The sequence below is a fragment of the Ambystoma mexicanum genome, chromosome 11, assembly GCF_040938575.1.
Source record: "Ambystoma mexicanum isolate Mex_15411 chromosome 11, UKY_AmexF1_1, whole genome shotgun sequence".
NCBI classification, from domain to species: domain Eukaryota; kingdom Metazoa; phylum Chordata; class Amphibia; order Caudata; family Ambystomatidae; genus Ambystoma; species Ambystoma mexicanum.
Window position 1 is genome coordinate 573,953,901 of NC_090934.1, and position 16,082 is coordinate 573,969,982.

The 16,082-nt window shown below is 44.0% G+C and overlaps 1 protein-coding gene across 15 annotated transcripts in view; it reads right to left on the minus strand.

Annotated features, from left to right (window-relative positions):
* PPFIA1 (PTPRF interacting protein alpha 1) overlaps nucleotides 1–16,082 on the minus strand; it is a 1,842,515-nt gene that overhangs the window by 792,799 nt on the left and 1,033,634 nt on the right. For all 15 annotated transcript variants that reach the window (XM_069623437.1, XM_069623430.1, XM_069623431.1 and 12 more), the window contains one exon: nucleotides 13,538–13,757. In XM_069623437.1, coding sequence (XP_069479538.1) covers nucleotides 13,538–13,757 — 220 coding nt within the window. The remainder of the gene's footprint in view (nucleotides 1–13,537; nucleotides 13,758–16,082) is intronic.

Genomic DNA, 16,082 nt, shown 5'->3' on the forward strand with positions numbered 1-16,082 from the left:
ATGTTGTGATGCATCATCGAGTTGAATGCTAATGACAGAAAAGATTATGAACTTGTCAAACAGGCTCTTAGACGCAGGTTTGAGAAGACCCCTTCCCAATACCTTAAAAGATTCAGACCATAAAAAGAAGGATGGTACCCCTTAGGCTACCTGGGTGTGTGAATGCCTGAACAATTTAGATGGTTGGGGCAAGGGCTACAAAAAAAACTCCTTTGAAGGAATGATACATTTATTTTTACTAGAGAATATTTTTGATGCATGCTACCCTGAGCAGAGACAGCACCTGGCAGACTCCAAGGAACTTGATTCCAAGAGGCTAGCTCAAACTGCTGACCTATGGGTAGCCAACAGGGCCACTCATAAGGACTCTGGGGCAACTCTGAAAAAGGATGAGGGGAAGAAGCACAAAAAAGATAGTGAAGAAAATTATAATTCCCCTCATCAAAAGAGGACCACACAAACCATAAGGGTAAATACAGAGGAAAGCCATACAGGTCTAGTGAAACCTCTAGGGAGAAACCAGAAACCACCATTCCAGAAAAGCTTAGGTAAATGTGTGGTTTGTGGGTCTAGTGACCATGTGAAAGGGGATCCCAGATGCAAGGGTAAAACTTCAGGGGTCCACACTGTCTCCTTAGCATTCATTCCTGAGAATGAAGCTCCAGTGACAAGGGCTCACTTTCACCTGCTAGCCCTTACCCAGTGCAATAACAGGACTAGAAATTCCTGTTAGTGTGCAATCCAAGAAGGTGGACCCTCAAGGGCAGATTTTAGCAGAGGACAAATAATGTGCCCCCCTAGAAGGTCCGAGACAACAGACAGCTTCCCAGCAGGAAGGGCAAGAGCCAGGGAATCAGGCTCTACTGGGAGGATGGTCTCCTCTACAGTGAGCCTCCAGAGACTACCCCCTGGGGACTTCAGGTGACTGGTAGTATCCCAGGAGGATAGACTCAAGCACCTACAACTAGCACACAAGATCCCTCTGGCTAGTCACTTGAGCTTCAAAAAGACCAAAGAGAGGTGTTCTCGTACTTTAACAGGCCCAAGATGTGTGCAGATGTTGACCTCTGGCAAAAGTGGTTCCAAGAACGTGGCACCTTTAGTGCCCCCACCAGTGATGGAGTTCCGTTTGAGAGGGTGGGGATTGACATTGTTGGTGCCCTAGACCCTCCAATTCTCTTCAGGTGACCGATTTATATTGGTTGTGGTAGACCATGCTACCAGATATCCTGAGGCAATACCTAGGAGAACTGTTACATGCCAAGCAGTGGCTAAGGCCCTACTTGGTATTTTTACAATGGTTGGGTTTCCTAAGGAAGACATCTCTGACAGGGGGGTCACATTTTATGCCCCGCTACATGGAGACCATGTGGAAAAACTGGAGTAACTTACAAGTTCTCAATTGCCTTACACCCATGAACAAATGAGCTGGTAGAGAGGTGTAACCATACTATGAAGTGCATGATAGGTGCCTTAGTGGAACCCCTGAGAAGAAAGTGGGACCTTCTACATTTGCTTACAGAGAGGTGCCTCAAGCTGGAGTGGGTGTTGGCACCTTTGAGCTCCTCTATGGTAATCCAGTCAGAGGCCCTTTGGCTCTGATCAAAGAAGGTTTGGAGAGTGACCCATCCCTAAAGCCAGTCCGTGTCACTGACCATGTACTAGGCCTCAGCAGGAGGATGGTACTCTTGATAACTGAAGCATCTGAAAACTTGAAAGATGGTCAGGCTCTGGTCAAACATTGGTACGACCAGAAGGCCAACATGGTGGAGTTTATTGCAGATCCGTTAGTACTAGTTATTGTTCCTACAAGGCAGAGAGCCTTACAGGAAAAATTGATTGGACCCTTTAAAGTTGTAGGCAAACATGAAGGTTCATTATTTAGTGGACTTTGGCAACCCCAACAAGCCCCCTAGGGTATTTTACACTAATCAGTTGAATGCATATGTCGCTAGACCAGAACTAGGAGCTTTGCGTCTAGCTTCTGATCAAGAGGAGGAGAGTGAGCCTCTCCCTGATCTCCTCAGGTGACACTCTTCAGATGCAACAATTGAAGAAGGAGTTAAACTCTTCAGATCTGACTCTGCAGCTACAGGAGGAGTGCAAAGCACAGTTGACTCTGTTTGCCTCCCTGTTTACACTGACACCAGGCTTGACCCCTTGGGGCCAGCATGATATTCTCACTGGTGACAGTCTCCCTGTCAAAAGCAGGGGCTACAGAATGTCTGATCATGTCAGAACTCACAAAGGAATAGGTCAATAAGATGCGTGACCATGGGGTTATAGAGCCATCTATCAGTCCATGGACTAGTCCAGTTGTGCTAGTGCCCAAAGCAGGAACCAATGAGTTAAGGTTCCGTGTTGACTATAGGGCTCTGAATGCAGCCACAAAGACCGATGTCCATCCTTTACCCAGGACACATGAACTGGTGGATAAAACTGGCGCTGCCAAGTTCCTCAGTACATGTGATTCGACCTCAGACTATTGGCAAATAGCACTGACAGATCATGCCAAGGAGAAAACTGCATTTTCCACCCGAGGCGGCTTATAACAGTTTAGGGTTAGGACTTCGGGACTAAATAATGCACCTGGTACATTCCAAAGGATGGTGAACCAGGTTCTGAATGGAGGGTGGGTAGAGCACTAGAATTCGCAGATCTTCTGAAAGTAAGTAGAACCTGCTGCCGGTGAGGGGGAACATACAAGACAGTCCTCTTCTGTCTCGGCGAGGGATAGAGTGAATTTGGGTTGAAGAACCGGTTATCACCCAGGCGCTGGTTCTGTGAAGTAATGACTATGTATGATTATATACAGATTTTACAAAGAATTGGAGCAGTCATGTCGCTTTATATTTGTTGGTGATTTATTAATACACTCAGCCGACACGTGACGAGTGTTGGGGAAAATGTTCATTTCTGTGCCAACCCCAAGCTCTTTGGCTTGACAGATGGCTTTCACATTTTTACTCCTTCCCCCACTCCCTCGTGTGTTTTTTCTGGATAGGATTTTTGGTTTCTTACTGTTTAATGGAGTCTGGCAAACTCCATAGGCATCTGCTTTTTTCATGGTGACACCACCTTTTGTGCAGTGCCACAGAGGTCCCTTGGACTTCTCTTAATGTTTAAATACATTCTCTTTGGTGAACTACTGTTCCCAAGAATAGTAAAATGACTTCTTTTGTGAGTTCAGCACACACCACTCTATGTGGAGTGCTGGGGGGGGGGGGTTACATAGTACCTCCTTATCCCACTTCTCATGTAACATTTTGTTACACTAACTAATTTGAATGGCTGGTGGCAGTGGTTCCTTTTTTTTTACTAACTTTACGTCATGTAGGCTGATTCTCAGCTGCAGTACAGCACTGTTAAGTATTTCAATCAGGCGGTACACCCTGGTCTCAGCCTAGTATGCAGTGCACAGCTGAAATGCTTATTTTATTATATATTGGTTCAATATTCTGAGTGATATACGACTCATATCACACCCCTTCTCAAATACTCCATGCCACAATGGACCAGGAATCAGGCTGGTTGGTGAAGGTAATATTTATTTATTTAAAATTCAAATCAACCATACACTTAAAAGGCAGCAGCAACCACCAATGTGGTGACTATAACAGAAAGGAATCTGAACAATGCACTTAAATTAACCCTTTAGCAACACAAAATATAAAACGCCAGAGAAAAGAACACTTTTGGCTTGTTTGGAAAGATGGCATTTTTTCCCCCTGCAATATTCCTCAACCCAGAAATAAGCAATTCCAGATAGATATAAGCAAGCAGCACGTAATCAGGAATAAGGAATGGAAAGCAGAATTTGAATACAACCTTCCCTCCCCAAACAAGAGACAAACTGATTTGAAATCTTACACTTTAAAATGACATTTGGGAATGGCTGGGTAAAACAATGAATGGGTGCAAACATTCTTAAATCAATACAAATCTCTATGGGAGCAACCTTGAAAAGATGCTAACAATCATGAGCTATAGTTTGAGCAAAAGTAAACATTTTGAATCTGAATGGAAGTTTGAAAATAATTTAAAATAAAAAATCACATGTAAAACTTTGCAAAATAGTGGATTCCCGCCTAAAATTAATCAAACAGTTTTTAAGAAAAACGGGTGAAATTTGGAGTGCGGTTTTTGGGTTGGGTGTAGCTATAGGTCTTAGGTACGCTCCAGAGTTGGAATGAGGTCTCTGGCTATTAAACTGAGGAAGATATGCAAGGTTGAATGAGAGGCGTTTTTAGAAAAATCGGGTAGTGAAAACAGAAAAGAAATTCAGTTTGGACAAGAAAATATTTACTATAATTTTACTCTAGACTAGAGCATTCTGGCTAGAATACCAAGGAGGGACAAAGTAAGCTCTGGAGTGGATTCATGACTTCAACACCAAATCCGGAGTGCCCACCCTGGCAGAACCAGTCGGATCACTCTAAATAGGATTGATCATTTAAGATTTACACAAGATAAAAATAACTAAAGAAATGGAGCTTAACAAGATAAATCAAGACAGGATTGCAATAAGGATTCTGACAAGGTTACAAGTTATTAAGGTAAGGATAAGATGGTTTAGAGATTGGGATGAGACAAGGGAAGGTATGCTATGGTTTTCTATGATTCCTATTAATACTTACAGTGCACTTTAATTTAGGATTTTGGACCGTCAAGGGTTCTGGTCATCACACGGATCGGGTCTAACCAAGGACAGGCGGGCAAATCTAGTGGGGCAGGATCATCTAGGCCGTTCTGGTCCCCGGACTACACTGGACTGGCCTTTCTGGTTACTGGAGATCAGTGGGATGGCGAGTTTGCAGGCATGCATCTTGCAGTAGCAAGCCAGCTGGATCAAGATGCTTCCTTTGGGTTTTTGGGATTTTTAGAATTTGAGGCCTAGCTGAAAAGAATAGGGGTTCAGCAATGCATAGGCCTTGGCTTTGCAATGAAAATCAGGAATCAGGATCAAGCAAGTTGAAGAATTCAGGAACAGGACGCCACGCATGAAATCAGGAAGAAAGGCAGGTTCCCTTAATTATCATGCCAAATGACATCACTACAGTATATGGCCGGGGCAGGCTTACTACCAACACCCATAATGCTACGATTGGGCAAGAGCATAGTTTCCGCCTTTTTCTTCGCTGACTGGATCACAGAAAAGGATGTCATGTTAATGGTGTTACTTTTATTCTTCTTTCCCATGTACTGCACTTTTCCCTATCCCTTCCCCTGGCACTTCTTCCCTTTCTCCCTACCCTCGCACTTGCGCAATCTGAATGACACCTGGCCTAGTAGGATCGTTGTCTGTCTCCCACTGTCTTCCCATCCCTTGCCTCGTCGCGCCTTGAAACACTTGTGTATGGGCGCGTTATAAATGGCATATCCTATCATATCATATCATATATCAATGTCTAGAAACCTCCCCTAGCCACTGGAACCAAAACCTAACTTTTCCACAAATACATATTTATGCATTTATAACCTCTGAGAAAATCATATCCACAGGTTACATATTTTGTGGGTCACATTTCAATCCAAACCCGAGTCTGTGGGACCTGGTTTTGCCTTTCTGCTACATTTTGGCAATTTTAACCCTGAAAGATTTGGCCTAAAATTTCCCAACTTTGTACAAAGATGCAGATTTACCCCCTGGGATGGGTCTACAAAATGCTATGTGCGCAATATCAATACTTTCCCCACAATCTGTCATTCATTACAACGTCTGTTCCTTATGCAGTAGCGAGTTCTACCAAGTCTTCACAGAAAAAGCATAACATTAGATTTAAAACCAAAAGGACTGGTGTCACTCACCAGTTTTTTTCCCCAAATGCAAGCAAATGCCAATTCCTTTGAAGCAGGATGAGGGGCCTCTCTTTTGATTGAAGTTCACTGCCCCTCCCACTTGACAGGTGAGAGTCTCAGCCTGCTATTGTCTCAGCCTGGAGCAAAGACGAATGTCTGATGCGACTTGGGAAGTCCTATTGTCCTGGGTATTCAAAGCCTCCATGCTAGCAATTAGCCTTTCCTGTGCCAGCAGTTTACGAGGGGTCACCCTTTCTCAGGGCTAGTAACCGGCAGAGCAAGTTTCTTTTTATATATAATTTACCAACTTATCCTGGGTTTAGCTTTTATTTTCTCATTTTAAATCTTGCCTGAAACCTATGGAATCAAAACAGTTTATAGGAGCACTTTTACCAGCAAGAAATATTTTTACATTTCTACATGACCACAATAATGTACTTTTAACCTTTTAAGTGGCAAGGACGAGATAGCTCGTCCTTGGGATTACAGCCCCAGTGCCAAGGACGAGATAGCTCGTCCTTGGCACATAAGGGGTTAATGTAGGAGAAAATGTTAGAAGGCTTTGAATGGTGAAATCCCGTAAATCCCCCAAAAAGGCCCTGGCACAGGGGAATGAAGGGGGGGGGGGGGGTGGAGAGAACCCATGGCAGTTAAAAGGTTAAATAGGCGATTTTGCTCTTCAGCACATTTTACTTATTTCTTTAAATTCAGTTTTCATCTGCAGCAAATACACACTTTGTGCAGCTCTAGTTCTTTCCTTGAGTGCTGGAGTTGTTTGCAGCATGGATATATGTATCAGGCATCTGTTTAGAGTCTTTCTCTTACAGCTGATTCTTTAGATACACTTGCAAAGTTTTAGCCGTGTTTCCCCGTGTAAAATGAAAAACAAAGCCCCTAGTTGATTTTTCAAAGCTACATTTGACAGGAGATATCATTCAAATGAGGCCCGGTTCCTCTGAGACACATGGATGATCCTGGGCATTGCACAGCCCTTTTTAATCACAGTGGTTCATGAGAAATTGTTGAATTTAGCGCCAAAACAACAGTTTTAAGGTTGGGAAAGTGTCATTTTAAAGAGGCATTTTGGGTTTTCAGCACAATGATGTTGCCTCTTTCACTTCACTCCATGTTAAATGTTGGAGAGCACACTGGCACATTCCTGCAGTAAGTACTCTATTCCACCCCACCTGAAATGTGTGTGGCAGGGCGGTGCAGCCATTTTCTGGTTGTTACAAAACGCAGTTTAGAGATCTTGGCGTGCACAGGAGTCAGCACGGCCATTTTGTGCGGTTTCTTGCACCAATGCAGCAAAGTGATGTAACATAGCACAGCTGAGTGGGTCAAAATATACCACATCACCCAAGGGTGACAATTTTTCCAAAATACCCCCCACCCCCCAGTCTTCTTTTTTCGCCATTTCTTGTCAGTTAGTTCCTTCTGGGCTTTGACTCTGTTGGTTTGAACCAGGTTGGAGTCCTTTGTGCACTTTGCCAGGCTTCGGTCCTGAAGCCCGCCTAGGTCCCAGTGTGTCTGGAAAGGCATGAAGTCAAGGAGGGTTCCGAAACTTCCCTGTCCTTTGTTTCTAGGTGTGCCTGAGTGAAACCAGTTCTGACTGGCCGGCTGGGTGATTGACAGCCCTAGGGCTGAGAATGAATGGGAACTTGCTTAAAAACAAAGGATTTTTGGGAGTAGCGGCAGAGTTGAACACTGGTGGACAACATCCAACGAAGATGCAAAGAGATGCCAGCAGCACACTCCTGGACCGCAAAGTGCCCAGTGAAGCCCTGGAGCCGCGCTGACCCAGTTTTCATTTTGGCTGGGAAGACCCGCAAGGGACAACTTCCTCCCTTGGGCTGGTGGGAGCAACAAACCTCTAGAAGAGCTTCATTTTTGCGGAACTCCCCACTTGCTGTGACTTTCCAAAGCTGCAGAATCCCAATGCCCGGGGAGACCGGACCATCATCAAATGCATTGTCTTCGGAAGCGCAAATTCAGCCAAAACCTTGTGGGTATCCAGAGGACCCTAAAGACCATCCAGAAACAGGAAATCTCCAGCCATATTGCCCTCACCAGAGTACAGGAACAAGGGATCAAGTAACTTCCAACCAGAGCGGTTTGTTGTTCTTTGGCGTTGAGGAAAAAAGGCACCAAAACCACAAAAGGCCGCTGAATCCAGGAGAATCCGTTGCTGCAGAGACCCTCTCTCTCGTGCTGCTGCAGTAGCCGACCAGACATCCTCCCTTTTGTTAACACGACCAAGGACCAGGAACAAGGGTCTACTACACTGCAACAAGAAAGGCATCCAGTTGAAACCTATTCTTCAATTCTCAGGTACTGTGGGGCTTGGTGTACATCTACCTTTTGCCATCTGTGATGCTTCCTAGCGTGGGGGGTACTATTTTAAACCCTTTTGAGTTGACCTCAACTCACCTGCACTGGGCCTCCCGGCCTGTGCTTCTCCAAGGTGGCTCCTCTTGAGCTTCTGGGATTTATCTACTGAACTAGTGACCATTTTAAAACATTTTCTAAGAGGGCATCAGAACTTTGAACAGGCCCATTGACCTTGGCTGTCCTGGCTCCCGAAAGGCTCCACTTCGGAACCCATTGGCTTTGGCGGTGCTTGTTCGCTCACAGGTTTTAATTGGTGAACACTATTATTGCTGGGATAAAAGACTGCCTACACCCCTCGGAGAATATAACTGTTTTACTACTTACCAAGGATGTTCTGATCAGACTAATGGTTCCCTCCTTGAAACTCAATATTGTAATGTTGATCCTAAACAAGTACCAATCCAAAATATGGCGAAAAGTTATTCTATTTACCGAAATGTGTTGCGTTAAATACCTTGTGCTACAAACTAGGATTGCTATTGTTAAATTGCATGGTGCAATGGAGAAGACTGGCACTTTATAGAAATCTATTTATGGCTAAACAGAATTGTCTTTATGCTGAAATAGGGTACAAAATGAAAACTGGCTACTCGGAATCACGTTCATTATTGCCTCTACAAGTACACTGTATAAAAGCATTGAACACTATCGACCTAACACATGCAAATTTGGTGTCTAATCCAATTAGAGTAAAGCGTCCGTTACAGTAGAATGACTGGGCGAATACAATGGATGATGTGCGTGCTTCCAGGATCTACCACCATCTAGTACCATATGAGAAATTTATGGGCAATCCCGAAACATATCTTCTTAAATTACCCAATCCTAATTGGCGATTTAGTTTCAAATGTCTTATTGACCAGAAATACTGGAAATCTGAGAAGGAGTGAAAGGCAAACATATTCCATGCCGTTTTTGTGATAGTCTCTCTGTAACTGAAACTTTGAGACACCTCTTGCTGGAATGCGATGCCATCAAATTGGAACGTTTGAGCGCCTTCGGCAAGTTTGCTTCAAATCCAGAGTGTGTCAATATTGATGCTGTTTGGTGGTATATATTACATGGGCAATCCGTGACACTGAAATTGGCTACCATTAAATTCTTAGCCGATTTATGTGGGCTATTGACCGACAGGAAAACAGTTTCCCTTACCAACGAATTAACAAAAGCTAGAACGCTAGTATTCCTCTGTTATGGACTGATACTGTAATTATTTGGTCAAAATTGCGTTTAATCCTGTTTGTTGAGCCGGCACTGAACCTGAAAATATTGAAATCAGTCTGACCTACCGCAAATGCTGATCTAATGGAAATAATTGCTCATCTTTTCATTTCGTATTGTATTTTGTAAATGAATTTTCAATTGTATATGTTAATATGATTTTAAATACTGTATCTGTAATTGTTTTGAAAAAGTTTTCCGTTTTTGAACCCCCCCCCCCCAAAAAAAAAAAACAAGTGCTAATACTGACCTCAAATGATGTCACTCAGTGTGCTGGAACATGTTTAGCATAATAAATGTTTACTCACCTACTTTATTGTTCTTTAACTGAATCCGAACTTTTGATTTAATGTTACTATTAGTTGCTGCTTTTTAAAGATTGTCTAATTATCCTTTTGTATATATAAATACACATTTATACTATAACTAAGTATTTACTTGGATACCTGCATTTACTTATTTCATTGTACAGCTCTACAACCCACATTAACCCTCTTAAGATGAGCTGCTCAGTCACTCTACCAACTTGTGTAGCAGAGGCCTATGTTAAAGGTTGGGTTGCCTCATACCAAAAGTGAAGTCTTGTAAAGTCCTACACCAGTTGGACTCTACAAATCCTTACCCAACACTGCACCTCTGACCTCAACTGACAACGAAGACTGAATCCCTCCTTATCAAGTTCGAACTAAACTACCATATCTACAGACCACCGTCCTACAACTCAAACTTTGCGATGAAACTAGCAGACTCCATCGCCATAATATCAACCAACCATGAAAACCTAGTCATACTGGGAGACTTCAACATCTGGTTTGAACAAGAAAACGACATCTCAGCGAACTCACTCTGCGCACTCCTGGAAACACTCCACTTCAAACAAAAATTGATCCACCCATAAGGCCGGACACACCTTGGATGCAATCTTCTGCACAGAAGGAATCCGCGCTACCTACACCAATGGTATGGAGTGACCAACCACTACCTGATAACATTCTACATCAAAATCCATACCAGCCAGAAAGGAAATACTGCACGCCACCAAGAAAAGAAACTCCAAGTACCTAGACCTGGAGTCCTTAACAGATCTGCTAGAATCAACCCAACCTAACACCACAAAGCCAATCAAAACAACCCCAGACTTTGCGGAAAACATACCCAGGATAACCAGGGCCTTAAACCGCCTAGCACCAGCAAAACCTTTCAAACCACACCAAAAAATCTTGCCGCAAAATGGTTCTCAGAAGAGCTGAAAGAACTGAAAAAAACAACCGCAAAATTGAGCAAAAAAAAAACAATGGAGATAACCCTACAACCGACAGGACAAAAAAATACCAAAGACAACTCAGACTATACAAATCAAGACTACTGAAAGCAAAAAAATACTATACTACAAGAATTGAATCGGCAACCAACAAAAATAAATCTTCAGAAACAGATAAGAAACCCTTCATCCTGCAACAAAGTCGTCATCCTGGCACAAGTACTATGTGACAGCATCACCAACCACTTAAGATAAAAAATGGAAACAATCCAACAGACCAACATGATCCGTGCTAATACAACCATACCCGCTGAAGCACAGACAATGGACGAAACACTGACTACCGCAAGACTCACTTGCTTCGAACCAATAACCAAAGACCTTTTCTTCACACTTATCAAGGACACCAACCTCACAGGATCTCAGAGTGACCCTTGCCCCCGGACATCTTCAAAGAAATCCTCAACCACAAAACGCCAGCCTGACACTTCCAGGACATAATGAACCATAAGCCCACCATAACCTCATACGACCCACACATCCAACATTAAACACAAGCACACATCTGAGGCACTAAATCCTACCCTTGAAGTTGCAACAAGCGGGGCCTCTCAACCAACCCCCACACGCAAGACAATGCACGCAGACACCAGTTTCTCCTGGTTCTGAACCTATCCTATCCTCACACACCCTGACCTCTTCTCTTGCAGAGTGACGCAAGTGCCTGGAGACTGTCCATGGGTGGTTGCAGTGTGCAGTATACATCAACATAACATATTGATCTTCTTTTCCTTCTAAACCCTCACACCTCCATCGCTTCTTTGCTCTTGTCCATTTCTTTTCTTCCTTTTGTCACTCGTTTCACTTTCTAGTCTTTAAGTGCTTTCATGGTCTTGACCTCCCTACCATTGTTCTCTTATTTCCCTCTATACTCCTCCTCGGAGCCTGCCATCACAGTCTCCATGCCTCCCTGTTCCAGTTCTTCTCATTTCTGCTCTCTATTCTCGCACCTAAACTTTGGAACAGTTTCAATCTCATCATTTGCTATTCTCTCTCGCATCTATTATGCACCCACCTTAAAACCCATGCTCGCTCAAACTAAAAATGTTATTTTGTCTTCCTACATCCCTTCTTACAAATTGCATCCCTCATAATTTTACTACCGTTATCAACTATGCAGCGGTTTGGTGAAAGCGCTTTGTATGCTCAAATAAATACAAATAGAAAGCTTAACTAGACTGGCTGCAGCAATGCAGTCCAGTTTAGCCAAGTAACAAAATATTTATGATTGCATGATAAATGCTTTTACCTGGCTAGACTGGACTGCATTGCTGCAGCCAGCCTGGTTAGGTTTTCTGCCTCTGGCATGGAATTTTTACTGGGCATTGATGATAAAGAAACATAAGTGTTAATAGAGGTCGGACATGCTTTCGTATTAAGGCATGGCTAAGCCAACAGGAGTAGGTTATGTGCAGGTAATGGCATATATTGGCAGAGCCAACTTGGACATGTTTTCTTTATAGTTTCACTACTTTAATTACATACAAAGCAAACATGAGTATGTTCCTATATGGGAACACTGGCATGTATATGTGACGCCAGCATGGGAATGTATGGGTACAGCGAGCATGTACATGTTTTTATAATGACATATTTTGTGGGGAAAGGCATCATGAAAATGTGTTGGGAAATGCTGTTGTGCACTGTTGGCGACTTGCACCAATTGAATGTTTTCATGAGTTGCCCAATGTTGGGAAGGAGGCGTGATCAGCCCGGACCCCTCCCCAGAACACCCCCCCCCTTGCATAAAACAGAGGCCCGGGAAGGTACAGTAGAGGCTAGGGGGGGAGGAGGGTGTCGTTAGGAGCCATAATGAAAGGAGGGAGGGGTGTCTTGCTTTAGTATACATGGGGCATCAACCATTTTGAAGAGTAGCAGCCATATTGGAATCGAGGCCTAGTTTTGTGCTGAAGCCAGGGCAGCAGGCCCGAGTCACAAACAGAAATAAAGTATATGCAGGCAGTAATGGATTGTAGCATGAGCACCGGTGAGGAAGGCCAGAACTGCAGAGATTCATAGACACTTCATTGTCTCATGTTGCCAACATTTCGTATCCCAGAAGGAAAGCACCCTCCCTGCAAGGCCACGAGGGGGCTGAGAGCTCACTGTGAATAACGACTTCACGAGAAGGAGGGCACAAGCCTCTGACCCTTCCTGTCCCAGCTCTAAGTAATAGCACTCGAATGCCTCAGCCCCAAGACCCTCAGCATTCCAAGGTACTAGTCAGTTCCAGACCACCAACCATAAAACTGTTAAACCCCCCCAAACGATCTGCAAAGACCCGCAAAGACCCGCAAAGACCCGCAGGATCAGTCGCCTTCAACATAGGTCGCGTGATTTGTGCTGGGAGGGCAAAAACAAAATAGTTAAAATGACAGTGGGGAACTTTGGTTTGGCGCCAACATGTCAGGAATCAAGCTGTAGTTTGTTAGAAGCGATGGCCTAGAAGTATCCTCTTAGCCTATATCTGCAGTACCAGGTGAACACCAGGTTAGAGATGGAGCTTGTATTGTATAGCAAACATGACCATGTAAGCATTAGACCCAACAATTCTACAAAATGTAGCTTAAAAAAAAAACATTACCTTATTTTGATCAAGTTGCATGTGGGAAATTCACATCAGGAATTAGTTGCATCCACAAACCTTAATTTTAAAACATTTAAGGTCTCAAGTAAACTACATATGCACATCTAGCATACATCTAACATTCCTGATTATAGGACAATGTGGGTTAATTGAATTCTCAGGATTAAGAGGAAATTAGATTTACCTAAAAGGAAAAACTAGGAAGATCTGCTACTTACTAGTGTCATGACTCCTAATCGGTCTACTTCGCGGGCAGGGCTGTGTGGGTTACGGCGAGGTGTAGTGCGGCCACTGCCAGGAGGTGAAGAGCTAGAATAAGAAGGTGGAAGTGAAGTCATGGATCTAAATCGACCAAGATTGTCCATACTCCCACTGCCAACTCGACTTTCAATTTCTTCTGCCCGTTGTTCTGTGTTTTCTTTTTCTTCTTGTATTAATCTACAAAACAAATAAACTCAATTATTACATACTTCTTTACAAATCCAAACAGGTTGTGCCAAAATCACACAAAAATCATATGAAATGAATAAGGGGTTCAGAAAAGCTGATTGACAACGTGACATAATTGAACTGAGGATAGCACAGGGGCAAAGCGCTGGCCTTGGAAGTAAGACGGCGCAGAGGAACGGCGGTTTGAATCCCGGATCTGCGCTTACAAACCAGACTTAGGTATGGTATTAGGCACGTTACAAAAAAAAATCAATGAAATAAATACTTTAAACAAGCTATTCAACATTTCAGCAGTCAAGAGTTCAATCTGAAGTGGACCAATATTGTGAACGTATGCCTCATTTCATTTTTCAGAAATTAACATGGGCTTTTAACAGGTACCTATGAGCATAAATGGGTAAAATTACTTCAGTTATGATTGGCAAGCTGTGCACATCAATCAAAATGAAAGTTAATCTGAAAACTGTTGCTTGGTGGTGGAACAATGATTTTACAACCCTTCAAGCTCCTGGTTTAACACGAGAACACAAGCAATGAAGAGAAACAGCTACTATGCATGCTGAAAAGTAAATTCAACTCAAAATGGTTTGCGCCACCTTTCCAGGTATTGCAGAGAACCATAAATATTAAAGTCTGTGTTGCAAAGCTTGTGAGTTAGCCTTATTGTTAAGAGGCTTTGTCAGAACCAATTCAGGTGATGAACTGAGACGCAACTTAGGCTTGCAGCCCGATTACACTTACCTCTTTGACCAAACCTTTCAAAGGAAGAGCAACTGAGCAGTCACACTTCGAGGTAAGTACAATTACTTACTCCTACGTCTCATCTCCTTTCCTCCATACCTTTGGGACATTCCATCCTACGGGGGAGGGGGACCAGAGCACTTTGGAGGTATACAAATATTATTGTCCTTTTATTTTTACAGGGGGCCATCGCGCATGGCTGTAGGGCTGCCTTCCTCAGCCCCGCACAGTGCATCGCCCTTCAGTCCTTTTCTCCACGTGGTCGGGGTCGGACACTTGCATCATTGGGATTTTATTTTTCCTATTTTGTCCGTCAAACTTCCTGCTCCGATTCCACGTCATCTTCATCTCAGTATATGCTGGAGCAACAGGGTTTCCGTGGCCTGTTCTTGCGAAAGTGGCTTCGCGAGGGCGGACCCTCATTCTCTGTCTGTAATGCTTAGGGCCGGCACATCAGTGGGATTCCAGTCTTTACTGCGACTCTCATTCCGCTTGGGCACTTCAGTGTAGGCTCGCCAGGTAGTAGGACATGTTCCAGCGGTTACCTCTGGCTCACCTTCAGCAGTTCAACGATAAGAGGAATCGTCCGGTAAGCTCTTTCCTTTTTTAGGGCACCCTAGCCGGGTGACTCCTTCCCGGGGTCCTCCGGTGCTGGGAAGGGCCTCAACGGCTCTAGCCTTACCAGGGTTTGCTTGGGGGATCCTGAAAGGGATCTAACCTGGATACTCGAGTAGCCTCTGAGACTCGCCGTCAAGGGGCTAAGTGTACCGGTGGAACTCCTGAGGTTCCTCAGTCAGGGGCTAAATGTACCGGGGTCATTCGCAAGGATCACCAAATAGGGGCTAAAATGAAAACCAGCAGGACTGAGCGTCCCCATTCTGGGAGTATTGACACCGGGCGTCAGCCTGAGGTTCACACTCCATACCGGTCCTGCTGAGGGAGCACAAAAGGCGGCCAAAAGTCCAAGGTCTTCCAGTACCAGCTCTTTCGAGGTTCACTCCCAGAGGGCTAACATCGATTCCAAGGCTCCTATAAATCCTGTGGTACCAATGGCTTCATATAGGCCTGTGACGCAGGTTTCTACAAAGTGTGACAAAATGGCAGCTCAAACGACACTCTTTTTGTTGCCCAATTTGTCAGGTCCGTCCAAATCAACCAGTTTAACGAGCTTGTCAGGAGGACCCATGATGGTGGCCGAGACACTCTTTTCGTTGCCCAAACCTGGATAACAAAAATTCATTTAGGCCGGCAATCAATTGGACCTCGAGATTTCCTCTTCCGCCAACCATTATACCTCCTCCAACATCCGCTCCTCTGCATTATGTTGATCCAGCTAGGGACGGACCATGCATCATTGGGTAGCTTACAATTTTTACCTCATGCTGAATTCTTTCTGCATTTGTCCTAAAGGACATGCAGACTAAAGAAATCTGACCGCGTCATGCAACATTGCTGCTCTTCACACGCGGACACAAGACATTCCTGCGATCTGATCGCACCAGTTACATCCCTGAATTACACCCGCTTTTACTGGTGAGTGTTTCATCTTTGCATCAGGTAACGCTCACTTGA